The sequence below is a fragment of the Sinocyclocheilus grahami genome, unplaced genomic scaffold (assembly GCF_001515645.1).
Source record: "Sinocyclocheilus grahami isolate Dianchi unplaced genomic scaffold, SAMN03320097.WGS_v1.1 scaffold57.1, whole genome shotgun sequence".
NCBI lineage: Eukaryota > Metazoa > Chordata > Actinopteri > Cypriniformes > Cyprinidae > Sinocyclocheilus > Sinocyclocheilus grahami.
This window is the reverse complement of record NW_015505236.1, coordinates 2,475,823-2,491,087: the sequence shown is the minus strand read 5'-3', so window position 1 is coordinate 2,491,087 and position 15,265 is coordinate 2,475,823. Positions and strand designations below refer to the sequence as shown.

The 15,265-nt window shown below is 36.8% G+C and overlaps 1 protein-coding gene across 1 annotated transcript; it reads left to right on the top strand.

The window, feature by feature from the left end:
• The first annotated feature begins 5,931 nt into the window (after window positions 1–5,931).
• Window positions 5,932–14,044, top strand: acta2 (actin alpha 2, smooth muscle). The gene is made up of 9 exons (XM_016270619.1): window positions 5,932–6,017; window positions 7,287–7,459; window positions 7,820–7,948; window positions 8,545–8,655; window positions 10,175–10,259; window positions 10,335–10,496; window positions 10,699–10,890; window positions 10,983–11,164; window positions 13,516–14,044. Exons 2-9 carry the CDS (start codon window positions 7,331–7,333, stop codon window positions 13,657–13,659), a joined length of 1,134 nt encoding a protein of 377 aa, XP_016126105.1. The 5' UTR covers window positions 5,932–6,017; window positions 7,287–7,330; the 3' UTR covers window positions 13,660–14,044.
• Window positions 14,045–15,265: the final 1,221 nt, after the last annotated feature.

The following is a 15,265-nucleotide window of genomic DNA, read 5'->3' as shown; positions in this document are numbered from 1 at the left end:
GTTACTCTAGGAGAAAGCTATGCATCAATTCTATGCAGTGATGCCACGGGTTCTCTGGGCCAGAGCTCATCTCAGATAGTCAAAAAGACTGGAGATGGAAATGTGTGCTGTGGTCAGATGAGTACACATTTCAGCTTGTTCTTGGGAAAAATTAATTTTTCAGAAACTAAAATCAAATTCTCGGTCCTAAAGGCACCATCCAGACTTTCATCAGCGACAGATGCAAAAGCAAACATTGTAATTTGTTTATATATAAAAAATTCGAGTTGGTCAGTGAAAATATTAGAAATCTTTTTATTGTACTTTTGGCAATTAAATAAAGTTTAAAGAGAATTAACCAATCACTGATTCTTGATTTTTGCATTATACAAAATGTCCCAACTTTTTTGGAATTGGGGTTGTAAATAAAAAATAAAAATGTAAAAAACTGTAGAGCTATCTAAACATTTCTCTATTTGTTTGAATGAATCAATACATATAGTATTAGGGGCTTTACAGTTGAAACAGTGGCATGTGGTCTGCTTAAAACATTATTAAATGTGCCACTGGACAATATCGTAATGGTCTTTGGACTACATTTAAATAGATTTGAAATACCCTTCAAGACTTTTTTCCACATGAAAAAAACCACAATGTAAGATAGAAACAGAGAAGAAATTAAGCAGATTTACCACAGAATATGCTGATGAATACACTAATGTCTTCCTTCATGCCTGTAATATTTTCCTTCCGATGTGTGACGTAAGAGCTCAGTTCATTTTCTCTGTAAAGTTTAAAGAGGGTTAAGTTAAAATAACATTATGTGGCCTCGAGCATAATAATTAATTAATTAATTAAATTTTTTACTGGTGTAAAATTATGTAGGCTGTGTGTATTCTGTTATGCTGGATTTCTTGTAATGACTTGTTCTGACATATTTTTCATAGGTAGTTTGTGGTGTCTTTAAACATGTCACAACCGCATTCATGCATTTCCTGCTGGTTTAAACCATATCGGCTCATCTAGGTCAAAGGATTATTACAAATGGCAAATTTGTAATATTTATAAATGTTAAAAATTAAACATTAAAAATTATGGTTTGGAATTAAAAATTCTGACTTTGCTTTGTAAGTAAATATCCAAAGTAGGAGGTGGAAGAACCACATTTCATTATGATGAAATGGCCTATTAGATTATATACACTCAAAAACCTTTCTCAGAAACACGCATTTCCGTTGTATGACAAATTTCCATCAAATTGTTTTATTTTTTAAATATATATGTTTAAAATAGTGCGTATGCTATACATTCAAAATAAATGTAAAGTATTTAAATATATATATATATATATATGCTGTCAGATTTACGAAGAGCTGGAAATCCCAAAGCACGTTACATCGGTCCTCCTTCAGAGTGTCACACAGAAGGATAAATGGAGCGCCCCGTGAGTATGGGATTACAATTCTGCCACAATTCTGCACGTGACAGATCATATTTTGAGTGCGCAAAAGTGCGTTTTGCACGTGCGTGAACTGAGTTTTGTGGAGAAAATGTTTGTCTCGGAAAGAAGAAAGTTATTTCGAATGCACGAAAATCAATTTTGCATTTAAAATAAGTTTTTGGAAGTGTGCAGACCTTCTCTTTTGCGCGTGCAACGTTTCACTAGCTTGCTCACCTGATGCCCGCCCTCAGTGCTCTCTAAATGCCACAGCTCGTGTGCACAACACAACACAACCCAGCGTTACAATGTGCCATAATTCCAGCCAATCAGAGACAGAGGCTGCTAAATTCTGATTGGCTGCCTTGACAACCAATCACAACATTTCTTGCATTACCTCGACAGCAGAAGAGGAAAAATACAGTGCATGCATAATTATTATGCAAGTTGATATTCTGAATATATTTTTTCCAAGCATTTTTTTGTGTTGAGCACGCGAGCTGTTGGCATTTCTGAGCTGGATGTTGACATCACTGAATTCAATGATGAACTGTCTTTAACTGAAAAATGAGTGTTTACTATTGTCATTTTGCATTATTGACACTATTTTCCTAATTAATGCTGTTCAGTTGCTTTGTCACAATCTGTATTGTTAAAAGCGCTATATAAATAAAGGTGACTTGACTTGACTTGACTTATCTCACATACTTTAAAAGTTTTAAAGGGTTGAATCATCAGTGGGGAGTTTTTAAATGAGAGATGGCATAACGAGGATTGTGAGATTGAGGACCAGTGATAGTGCACAGCATTGCGCACAGCTGTCATAAGACATTCCACAGCTGCTTGTGAGGAGATGCATGTTGATAGGTTTCCAATAAGACACTGGCTGGACTCCATTAAGAGCACAGCTGCCATTTTCGGTCAAAGCACATTCCAAACGAGCAGAGGTTTTGTCCACCGCCCAGTAGCAAACTCTTCTACAAGTTGCTACTGATAATAGTTTAGCTTGGTACATTAAATGTATAACACAAAACAAACAACACTCATGTTGTTCCAAATCTGTACGACTTTCTTTTGTCTTTGTAACATAAAATTAAACATTTTAAAGAATGTTTGAAGTGTTTTTGTCTAAACAATCAGTCAAAAAGATCCAAAACAACACTAGACTTCACTGAATTTTATTAACATGGAAAAAAGACATTCTTCAAAATATGTACTTCGATGTTCCACGTAAGACAGAAAGTCATACAGCTTTGGAACAAAAAAAGGACGAAGTTAATTTTTGGATGAATTATCCCTTTAATGCATTTAATTACAGCCTTGGCTTGAAATGCTGGTTCATTTTGTACCGACAAGGTGTGGTTGACTTACTGATGACTTTAAGCATTTAAGAAACATAATTGGCCCAGTCTACATTGCAAATAAATTATGTGATATCAAATGTAAAAAAAAATAACAGCTATTATAATTAGTCAGACAGTGTTGGTAAAGTTGTATGATGCAAATGTCAAAAAAGATTGTTTTCATGTGTAAATCCAAATACTATATTCACATAATATTCTTTATACTTTGAGTTTGAATCTTACTGTACTTCCAAAACAGAATACAAGGCAGTGGGATGGGAGTCGGAAGTACATCTAAACATGGCAATGAAGCTGCAAAGTCTCATTAAGGATATCTACAAATTGCTTTTTACAGGGTGTGCAAACATTTCTCTTCCTCTGGCTTTTCCCCCATCCAAGGGGTCTTCCTCCATACACACAACGACAGAGACATTTGTGTACAACATACACTGTATTTCTATGCAGCTGACTGTGTTTTGTGTGATTTCCCAGACCACACATTCAGAGGGGTCATTTCTTCCCTTACATGCCTCTGAGTACAGTGGACTGCCAAGACTTTTCTTATTTACAGAACAGTTCCTTTTTTGGTTCGACAAGGCTGCTCGTACTGCTGAAGGGGAAGGGAAAAGCGAGCTCTTTCCTTGAATGAGGACAACCTACTAGAAAATGGCCTAAAATGAGACAGACGCATTCTGCGAGTTTGTTTACTTGAGAATAATCCCAAAGTAAGCTCTTCCCAGGAATGTATCCAAAATGAAAAAAACACAGGCCAAACCTGCCTAAAGTGAACTGGTGCGACTAGTTGGTTGCGTGTTGCATCACAGGCTGCTTTCCTTTCTCCAGGCTGTCATTTAATTGTTTTCTATGCATCCGTGTGAACTTTCCATTTAAATGGAACACATTTAATCAGAAGCATTCCATGGAGTTTTTCCATTGTAGGCTTGAGCCAGAATGTCACGTGATCCAAGGGCAGATACTAGAAACTTGGAAAGAAATGAAATAACTGAAACTGTCATAGTAATTAGTGTCTTAGAAACGAAACTCCCTTAAAGCTCTAATGAAATATTGCTTCATGAGTGTATTTTTAGCATTTCAGGAGTCAACAGGCAAGGCAACTGTTTGGTTGATAATGCAAGATATATTGTTCATACCTCGGCTTAAATATCTTTGTTGATCTATTTCCTTCTGTAACTAGATCATATCTTGTATTTATCTTATTTTCATATGATGTGATTTCAATTTTTCCTTTCTCTTTGGAGTGTTACAAGCTCTTGGTGCATAAAGAAGATCTGTAAAGTTGCAAAGACTAAAGTCTCAAATCCAAAGAGATATTCTTTATAAAAGTTCAGAGTCAGCCACACCTACCTAAAACGGCTCGTTCTAACACGCCCCCACATATCTACCTCACTATGTGGGAAGATTTGCATAACGCCGCCCAAATGTTCCCCTCAGTTGTCATTTCTCTGATCACAAATGCAGACAGAGTTTTATGTTTACGCGGCACGATGCAATGCAACGCAACGCAAAATAATCAGTAATTATGTCCCCACTGGATCCAACAAATGCCTCGTTTGTAATGGGTTTTAATGTTTAAGTCTCGTAGCTCCGGCTGGGACACGGCATCACAATATGGTAAGGGGCGTAACATTTCCATCACACACTTGAGGTATTCGGCCAATCACAACGCATTGGATAGCTGGCCAATCACAGCACACCTCGCTTTTTCAGACCGATGAACTTTGTAAGAATCGACGCGTTTCAAAAAGGCGGGGCATAGAGGAGAAACAATAATGTACAGTATGTGGAAAATAATGTGTTTTTTTAACTTTAAACCGCATAAACACATTTCATTACACCAAATACACAAAATAATGTTATTTTTAGCAGCATCATATGACACCTTTAATATAGGGTTCAGTACACTGTAAAAAATTTTTTTTTAAATCTTTTCATAGTTGTAAATAAAACAAAGCTTATTGGAAGATCAGATCAGAATTTAATGTTTAATTCAATGTGTTGTCATTTTTTGTAATTAATAGCAATTTCTGAAAATTGTGAAAATCGTTTCTACACCTCTTTTCTTTTTAGTGTATTGGTCAAACAAATACTGTAGGTCCAAACAGGACTTCTCAGGCTGAAAATTTTGTCAGCATTAATTTTCCAGATGATGATGAAAAAAATCAGATTTCCTCTACATAGGACTTTTTAGCACTGATTGTCATGTTTAGTTTACTGTAATATGCTCTTTTTGTTTTCTTTTCCTTAAAATGGGTTTTTGTAGTTTACACAACCCCACAGAAAATCTTTTTAAAAGGCCTGTTGTCACAGTTGAAGCTTGTCAGTTGGTGCCACACAGGACATTCATGTTACCTTTTTTACATCTAGATATCCCAGCCTTATATAAATTATATAATATATAATATAGTGTTTTTGGGCTTCGTTGGCCCAAAATGTTTATACACAAATATATACTGTTTTTTAAAAGGGATTAATACTTTTAGTCAGTAAGGAGGCAAAATAATAACAATTACATTTTTCAATGTACAATTTCCATTTTTTTAAATTCTATTAATCAAAGAATCACGGTTTCCACAAAAATACTAAACAGCAACTGTTTTCAACATTGATAATATCAAGAAATTTCAGCTTTGCCATCACATGAATAAATGACATTTAAAAATATATTTAAAATAGAGACTTGTTTCTAAAACATTACCAAATCTTACTGACCCCAAACTGCTCGACAGAAAGAAGTGACCTAAAAAGGTTACCACTTTTTGTGGCATTTTTACTACATGTTACTTTGAACTTTCCCACTGCCAAGTGCTTGTAGTGTGTGACCTAACCCCGTAATGACGTGATCTAAATTCACTTTGCCGTTCTTTCTCTGTTTCAGGTGCGGGCTGTGATATTTGTCTCTGTAGTAGAGCAGGGCCCAGCTCTGTGTTTATGTTCCTGCATGGTGAGGTCCCCAAAATTTCCAAGGAGAAAAAAAAGAAAAGTGCCATTGGAATGCCCTGAGTGATGAGGCAGGAGGCCGTCCTGCTGCCGCCCGGATTGGAGTGTTTTCTTCCAGTCATCCCTATAAGGCTTTAGTGGAGTGAGGCTACCGATCTGAGTGCAGCCCAGGCTCCTTGTTTGGGATGTGGGAGGGTGCGGTGAGCAGGGATGGGAACTACATAAGTACACCACTAGCCAGTGAGTGGTACACCATCACCAAGTGGCTAAATCCCCCACCCCGGCCCAGCACTCTCAGGGTAAGTGTCATCTCGCCTTACACCACTCACATCCTCTCTCTTTTTGTCTCTCGATCTCCATCTCTTTCTGTCCACCCGGCTTTTTACTTTGCAAGAGTTACCTGATGCTGATAGACTCAAATGAGGCTTCGTGAAAGCTTTAAGCACTTGAACTTGAAATATGTTGAAACGGTTGTTTAGAGAAATGATTTGTGCACAGGTGTACGCTGCTTTTATAATGTTTCAAGTGTTTAGTGAGAATAGATTCATCTTGATTTAAGTAAATATTATTGTGTAATGTTTTTACACTGCTTTTCTAAGGATTATCCTTAGAAGTGTTTCCAAGGATTAGCACTGTGGAATGATTTTCTTTTTGCAGATTTACCAATCAAAGGATATGACTGAACGTGTTTATGTTTTAGAGGAACTAATATGCACATATATGTCAAAGTCATATTTATTTTAGCATCTATAATGTGATTGTATGATGATGCTGATTGCTGATTGTTGACAGTGAAGGCTTAGAATTTAGGACAAGTGTGGAAGCCTATTTGATTTGTGAGGTTTATGACTAAATATGGTTCTTCTGGACCACTGACCCATCCCCTATTTTCCTCACCCACTCTCTTTTTTCATAAAGTACTGTAGACAGGCAGAAACAGAGGGAGGGAGAGTCCAAAGAGAGACATGCTTCCCCATCATTTCCAAATTAGGAAGTTTTCCCATGGTGTACTCAGTAAGGGCTGCAGGATGGACGTGAAGGAGATGTGTGTGTGTGTGTGTGTGTGTGTGTGTATACACATTTTCTTTAAGTTTCACCAAAGTTTAAACAATATTTAAACCAATTCTGTTTTTCCTTAATGCTTAAAGAAAAAAGAAGAAGCATGAATCAGTTTATGAATGGACTTATCTGGTACACATTACATTCTTTATAGTATTCCTTTTCATGGTTCAGTAGGTGTGCACACAAACTCCCACATACACACGTACACAGTTATTTCCAATGACATACACATACCACTGACTTTTGTTTTTATATTAAGCTAATTATAATGACTATTGACTATTCCTACCCTAAAAAAAACTTTTAGAATAACATGTATTTTTTTTTAAATTTAGGAATCATTTTTCCAATCTAGGACAGATCCAAAATGTCCTTCCTTCTTGGATCCATTTTTACCCTATACTGTAGCTAAACATCACACATGCTTGACATGAGCTATTACAGTTCAAGACAAATTGCTGAGAAGTATGTATACAGTATAGTATTAATAATGCACTTTGTTGTAGTGATTGTCTCCTGTAGGAGGTAAGGAAGGAAATCTGAGCTGAAAATGTGTGACGACGAGGAAAGCACTGCCCTTGTGTGTGACAATGGATCAGGACTGTGTAAGGCAGGCTTCGCCGGGGATGATGCTCCCAGAGCAGTGTTCCCCTCCATAGTGGGTCGTCCCAGACACCAGGTGAGCATCCCTCAACACACCAGTAGGTGGCGATAAGCACTGCAGTCACTCACAGCCAACATCAATGAGTACATTTAAGAAAACAACAACATAAAATGTATTTTAGCTTGTATTCGAGGTTAACTATAGCTTAATGTGCACTTACAGTTGAAGTGGGTGACAACTAACATTCATGTTATGCCCTGCGCATTTTACGTATTTGTCTTGATCTGCTTCCAAATGCTTTGTGGAAAATTGGACTACTGCCCAGATTGTCTGCATTGTACAAGATTATAAAGATAGAATTAACTAGTACTTACTCTCACTTTTCTGGGGGTTGTTTATTGTGACTGTGTATGACCAGTTTTACTTTTTCCTTAGGGAGTGATGGTGGGAATGGGGCAGAAAGATAGTTATGTTGGCGATGAGGCGCAAAGCAAAAGGGGAATCCTGACCCTCAAGTACCCTATCGAGCATGGCATCATCACAAACTGGGACGACATGGAAAAGGTAAGCAGATCCTATCATCAAGCCAACAGACACCAAACCCAATATGAGTGCAAATAAGGAGGGACTGTAAACAGTCTACCAAAAATATCTCTTATCTTTCCATGCACATGCCTTATTGTACTTCATGCTTACATTTATCCTCTGTGATCTTTCCATAATACTGTACTACATTTCCATATTACATAAAATAGGCAGCATTTGCTATAATGGCACTCAAGGTCTTGAGATTGCATCAGATACACCTACATCCTCTCTAGTCTCGACACATACATTCTCTACACCTACGTCAATCAAAAGCATTTTTCCAAATAACTCCAGCTATTCCCACTAATGACTCACACTGTGATAATGTCCCGCATTTCATGCCACATGGTGTTATCATTCAACACATGCACGCAACAGATGATTATTCACTATCTGTCTCTGCCCACACGGTACCTCCTGATTGTGATCTGTTTGTTAAACTGTAATTAGGAGAATCAGCTTTCACTCTCTACACAAGGGCACAAAGTGATTCACTTGCCATCTATTATACTAATTGTGTATTTCATGTGACCGTGGTTTGTTCATTAATGTCCATTGTTTATGTTCACCAGATCTGGCATCACTCTTTCTACAACGAGCTCCGTGTGGCTCCAGAGGAGCACCCTACTCTGCTGACAGAAGCCCCTCTCAATCCCAAAGCCAACAGGGAAAAGATGACCCAGGTTTGAGCTGAATTCAAGATTGATTGAGAAAGCTAATCTGTAGTATATAAAACAGAAAAGCATTTGCTTCAACTCCACCATACCTTACCTTTGTGGGGAAGTCGTGGCCTAATGGTTAGAGAGTCGGACTCGTAACCCAAAGGTTGCGAGTTTGAGTCTCCGGTCTGGCAGGAATTGTAGGTGGGGGGAGTGAATGTACAGCACTCTCTTCCACCTTCAATACCATGACTGATGTGCCCTTGAGCAAGGCACCGAACCCCCAACTGCTCCCCAGGCGCCGCAGCATAAATGGCTGCCCACTGCTCTGGGTGTGTGTTCACGGTGTGTGTGTTCACTGCTGTGTGTGTGTGCACCTAGGATGGGTTAAATGCAGAGCACTAATTCCTAGTATGGGTAACCATACTTGGCCACATGTCCCTTCACTTTTTTTTTTCTTTTTTTTTTTAAGCCTTCAGGTTCTTGAGATGTTATCAGGTATGCCTACAATAGTATCACCAGACAAACGGTGAATTATCTTGTGCGTGGTATTTTAGAACAAAAGCCTTTGTGCTAAGTTATGCAGAAAGAACATAAAAATAAACTGTTGCGATTAACATTATTTTGCACAACATAAATTACACACTGTTAAACCACAAACGTTCAATGTAAGTAATTATTTAACTGCTGCGATTGTCAGTAGTAAAAATAAAAACCCACTGTGGCTTTGGTAGTAGAAGAAAATCCCCCCATGGTGGCTTCAAAATGCATGTTTGAGGTATATCTACATGTAATTTAGGTTGTAGAATAAAATATGAAAGTCAAGTAATGCCAACCACAGACCTTATATTTCATTTATAATCAAAAAAAAAAAAACCTAGGCAATTCCCAAGGGCACAAAATTCAATTAAATGTCATATGATTCTTCAAAAATAATTTCTTCTTATTAGTAACTGTTGAAAACAGATGATACATTTTTTTCATGATCGTTTGATGACTAAAAAGTTCAAAGGAACATTTATTTTAAAGGTAATCTTTTGTATCATCAGAAATGTCTTTACTTTCATTTTTGATTAATTTAATGCAACTTGGTGAATAGTATTAATATAAAAATTAAAAAAAATTACCAGAGGGCAGTAGTTATGATGTTCAGATTACTTCAAACTGGCAACTTGTCTATTCAAACTGATCATCAACAGAATTCATACTGTACGTCATTTGTTTAGGGAAACAGCTACACTAGTTGTGCTGTTTTAGATTACCTAAAAATAACAGCTAATTTGTTTGTAATTCAATTTAGACTGGTCACGTTGTATGCTTGTTTTTGCATGCAGCCCATGATGACAATTCTATAAAAAGACACATTTATACAGTATACACATAGAGTGATTGATCTACAGATTTTAAGGGTCAATCTATTGGCATTGTCAAAGAGAAGATTAATCAGAAAATCTATATTTTTAACCTACTGTTCAGTAAAACCGAAAGCACTTGGTTGATTGTTGGTTCTGCTCATAAACACAATGCTGGTGTCACTTTACAGATCATGTTTGAGACCTTCAATGTTCCAGCCATGTATGTAGCTATCCAAGCGGTGCTGTCCCTCTATGCTTCTGGTCGTACAACAGGTCAGTTCACCTGTCAAAGCTCACATTTGACTTACGCTGCTGCGCATTACCAAGCACTTTATTCGTGTTGAACAGGCATTGTCCTTGACTCTGGTGATGGTGTCACCCACAACGTGCCCATTTATGAGGGCTACGCTCTTCCGCATGCCATTATGCGTTTGGACTTGGCCGGCCGTGATCTCACTGACTACCTCATGAAGATCCTAACTGAACGAGGCTACTCATTCGTCACCACTGGTGAGTTTGGACATGTAGAGAACCAGCATAATGATATGAAATACATTTATTTTTTCAAGCATAAATTTTGTTTTAAAGATTTATGGCTAAAACAAGAAACAACTGACAATGGGATAGGAAAAAATAACTTAAAATCTGTTCTAATTAGTATCCTTTAAATGTTTCAGTTTAACAAATTACTATTCTCATTTGCCTTGTATAGCTGAAAGAGAAATTGTCCGAGACATCAAAGAGAAGTTGTGCTATGTGGCACTGGATTTTGAGAATGAGATGGCCACTGCGGCTTCTTCCTCCTCCCTGGAGAAGAGCTATGAGCTTCCCGATGGACAGGTCATCACCATTGGCAATGAGAGGTTCCGCTGCCCTGAGACACTGTTCCAGCCTTCCTTCATCGGTGATATGTCATTCCTCTTTCTACACTTTTCTTTTCAAATTATGGATTCAGAGCACTATGGTATAAATGCATTGATTTGCACTTATTGTTAGGAATGGAATCTGCTGGCATCCATGAAACCACTTACAACAGCATCATGAAATGCGACATTGATATCCGTAAGGACCTGTACGCCAACAACGTGCTGTCTGGTGGTACCACCATGTACCCTGGCATTGCAGACAGGATGCAGAAGGAGATCACTGCTTTGGCCCCCAGCACCATGAAGATCAAGGTCAGCACTGGCAGATTATGTATATCTGATTGGATCATCAATGAGTACTATCGCAGTTTCTCGTCTAACCAGGGTTATTGTTAACTAAACTAAAAGTTAAGTCACCCTTAATATAGTGCTTTATACAATTAATATAGTTTCAGAGCAGCTTTACAGTAATAAACAGGAAAATACTGTTTTAAATATGAGACCAATTCAAATTCTGCTGCAAAGCAGCTCTAAAAAAAGACATTACTCAGTTCAAATCAATAACTGTATTAATTATGAAACAAGTTTATTTCAGCTATAAGCAGCTTTACAAAAGGTCACAATGTTGTTATTCAGCTCAATTCAGTTTAGTATTGATTTAATTCAGTTCAGTGAAAGAGTTGATGTTATATTCAATAGTTATGAAACAAATTCAACAATAAAAACTGGTTTAAAAACATTAACTGAAATAAAATATATGAAAAAAAATACTTATTTCAGTTAGTTGCCAAAGAAACTCAGTTCAAGTTGAAGTACTAAAATACCTAAAACTGAATTAAAAATGTATGAAAATGATATAGACATAAAAACCTAAAAATTACTAAAAACTCTACATAAATTAAAATGAAAACAGAAAACAAAGTAAAAACTCTCTGAAGATTTTAGCATGGTGATGGATATGACAATGTTAATGTATTTGGTCTTGGCGGAATAGATCTGCTACGCTGCTGCTGAATTGCTGCTGCTGTTGGTTATTGCTGTAGTTGTAGATTATTGCTGCTGCAAGCAAGTACAGGAACTTGCTACTGCCAATGCATACGGCGATACAGTGCCATGAGTATTTAAGACATACTGCTGCTGCACAAATAGCATATAAAATAACCCGTTAGCAGATCTATATAGGTGGAGCTGGGGAAGGTGGATGGTTTCAGAGAAACTCTGAAAGCGCGCTGCAGGAATCTCAAGTGAATGCTAGCCAGCCATATAAATGCAAGGCAGTAAGCTCATTGGCTGCATATGCAGCATGAACCAGTCAGCTTGTGCCAAGTCGTTTAACTCTCTGAATTTCATCAGTTACGTTAACAACCCATCAGCCTAGGGCTGGACAATAATTCAATATCAATATGTATCGCGATATAATTTTTTTCAATAACGGTGATATGATTTTTAAACACATTTCCGATATTTCGATATACATTACCAGTGTTTCCCATACATTGATTTATTTGTGGCGTTTGACTTCGTTGAATAAACATGAGCACTGCACGTTTCAAAATCAAAACGCGTCGCGGGTGTTTTATATGAATGTATCTCTGAAGGCAACCGACTGTCTTCAGAATAGTTTAGATGGCATTTTACCGTTCAAAGTACCGTTCAAGTTTACAGCCATTACTGGAGAAACCGTTGTTCCACCGCTCTCACAGCGCCTCCTGCTGGCAGACAATCAGTTTGCATTTTCATTTATATTATAGAAATTATTACTTTCATTTAGCAAGGATGTTTTAAATTGATCAAAAGTGATGATAAAGACATTTATAATGTTACAAAAGATTTTTATTTCAGATAAATGCTGTTCTTCTGATCTTTCTATTCATCAAAGAATCCTGAAAAAAATATACTCCGCTGTTATCAACATCATAATAATAAATGTTTTTTGAGCAGCAAATCAGAATATTAGAATGATTTCTGAAGGATCATGTGACTGGAGTAATGATGCTTAAGCTCTGCTTTGAAATCACAGGAATAAATTATATTTTCAAATAGAAAACAGTAATTTTAAATAGTAATAATATTTCAAAATGCTACTGTTTTTGCTATATTTTGGATCAAATAAATGCAGGCTTGGTGAGCAGAAGAGAATTCTTTAAAAAACATTAAAAAAATTACTGTTCAAAAACTTTTGACTGGTATGTTAGCCTATAGTTTGAAGTAAAAATATTAATATTAATAAGGAGAGTCTGAGATTTATTTGACAGTGATTTCACATTTCTTGTTTGTATGAAGGCTAAATACCAATAAAAGGTGAACATTTATTTATTTGCGCCATTTTTTTCCAAAAATATTATATAGTTTTATAGGAGTAGGTTTCGTAGAGTTGGCTAATTAATTTTTCAAAAGTTTGTAGGTACAGACATCTGTTGTGGCCATTCTTGGCCGTTTTTATGAGGCTTTTTTAATAGTGTTCATATCGATATCGGAATTATATCGTATCGACCGAAATTAAGAAATATATTGTGATATAAATTTTGGCCATATCGTCCAGCCCTACGTCAGCCTGTGCCATTTAGAGTTTCATGACTGAACTATATATTTATTTAAAAACTAAATTATTAACTATATCAACATTACTAAAACTCCACTGCTTCTACCTTGTATGTACTCAGATCATCGCCCCACCTGAGCGCAAGTACTCAGTATGGATTGGCGGCTCCATCCTGGCCTCCCTCTCCACCTTCCAGCAGATGTGGATAAGCAAGCAGGAGTATGATGAGGCTGGGCCATCCATTGTGCATCGCAAGTGCTTCTAAAGGACACCTCCAACTCCCTCCTGTTCCCCTAATTCTGCGATTGCTTCATAGCCTGTAAACTGTGAACGTACCCTATACTTCCCTCTATTGTTTTGTCTTTGCACTGCCCACATCTGTTTGAATGTTTTGATTTAATTATGTCATGACAATATAGTGCTGTTCTTAATGGGTTAAAAAGCTTGATTGTGCTGCCAATATGAAAGATTTGGGAGATTCCCTGGGGTAGTGAGAATCCAGAGATGAGGAGAGGGCGTCGAGAAACAGGGCTCATTCTCCCTTTTGTGTTCAAATGCTACGAGGTAACACAACTGCATGTCGGCTTTCAGGCAGTCTGTATGGATATCATATGATAACTCCATGAAGGAATAAAGCTCTTCAATAATAACCTGCGATTCACTTCTTTTGTTTCTGCAACAAATTACACAGCTCAGGAGTAATATTTGTGCAAATACAAATTAAAACTGATCTAAAAGATATTCTTAAAATTAATAATTTTAATAAGTAGAAATAATTCTATATACTCGCAGTCACTGTAATTTAGTTAAAACTTCTGTATACACAGGGTTTCTATGATCATGGAAAACCTGGAAAATTTTTAAATGGTGAATTTCAAGCCTGATGGAAATGAATAAAATTTTAAAAGGTAGATCTAGTTCATCTCTATAATATTTAATCAGCTAGAAATTGTGCTTTTGAGAGCAATTTCTGTGAAAAGAAACTACTATTCTTTGTATCTATTAGTGTCATCAAAATTTTTTTTTTTTAAATGGGAAGATGCTAATTTAACTAAATGTTAAATTAAACTGTTCCCATTTTTTTTACCAAAAAATAAAGGAAAATTAATCAAATGAAGTCAACATATCATGATGTGGATTTGATTGTTGAAGCAAGTATGAGCAATCAATAACCGGTGAAGAAGAATCATGCTAAATGTTTGCTTCTCATTTCATCATGCTATATGCATCTGTTAACTTGGGAAGATGAAGTTTTCCATTCTAAATCACAGATAAAAAAAAACATTGTCATGCTGTTTGAAACCAGAGGCTGTTTTGCTTTTATTAAGAAATGCGCTGAGGAAAAGTAGTGCTTGCACTGACACATAAGTCTCATTGTACTCTCTTGAGCACAAAGACTCACAACAGCACAGCACATTTCAGTGGAGCCACCGGCACACAGCCACACACTGAAGAAACAATCCAATGCCACATTGTACAAGAAAAACAAGTTATAGTCAACACTCTGAACTGCATGAATCAGTTCACAATTGATCATACATTGAATTTCATCATCCGCTGGTGACAAAAAAAGTTTCCTTCTCAAACCATAAAAACAGTGAAGACAAAAATCAAGTTGTTAAAATGAGGGAATGTAACCCTGAGATCAGTGCATTCAAGGCCCTCTGGTAATGTCTCTTAGGTTTCTTTGCTTATTCTGTTTTGGGAACTTTGGTGCGGTCTAAGAGATCCCAATCTTGTTTATACTTTTCAAGAGTCACTTCCCTTGTAATTAGATCAACACTGGAAAAAATGCTAAAGTTAAAAATCAAAAGAGTCAGCTCACTGGCCAACTTCATATTGCGTCGTTAGGCTGAAGTTGGAAAAGACAG

What these genes read in the sequence shown, in the direction of transcription:
- acta2 (XM_016270619.1), top strand. Translation starts at nt 7,331, where the DNA reads ATGTGTGACGACGAGGAAAGCACTGCCCTTGTGTGTGACAATGGATCA. An exon ending in TGCTTCTGGTCGTACAACAG is followed by an intron (nt 10,260 to 10,334) that starts GTCAGTTCACCT and finishes CGTGTTGAACAG; the next exon opens with GCATTGTCCTTGACTCTGGT. An exon ending in GTTCCAGCCTTCCTTCATCG is followed by an intron (nt 10,891 to 10,982) that starts GTGATATGTCAT and finishes ACTTATTGTTAG; the next exon opens with GAATGGAATCTGCTGGCATC.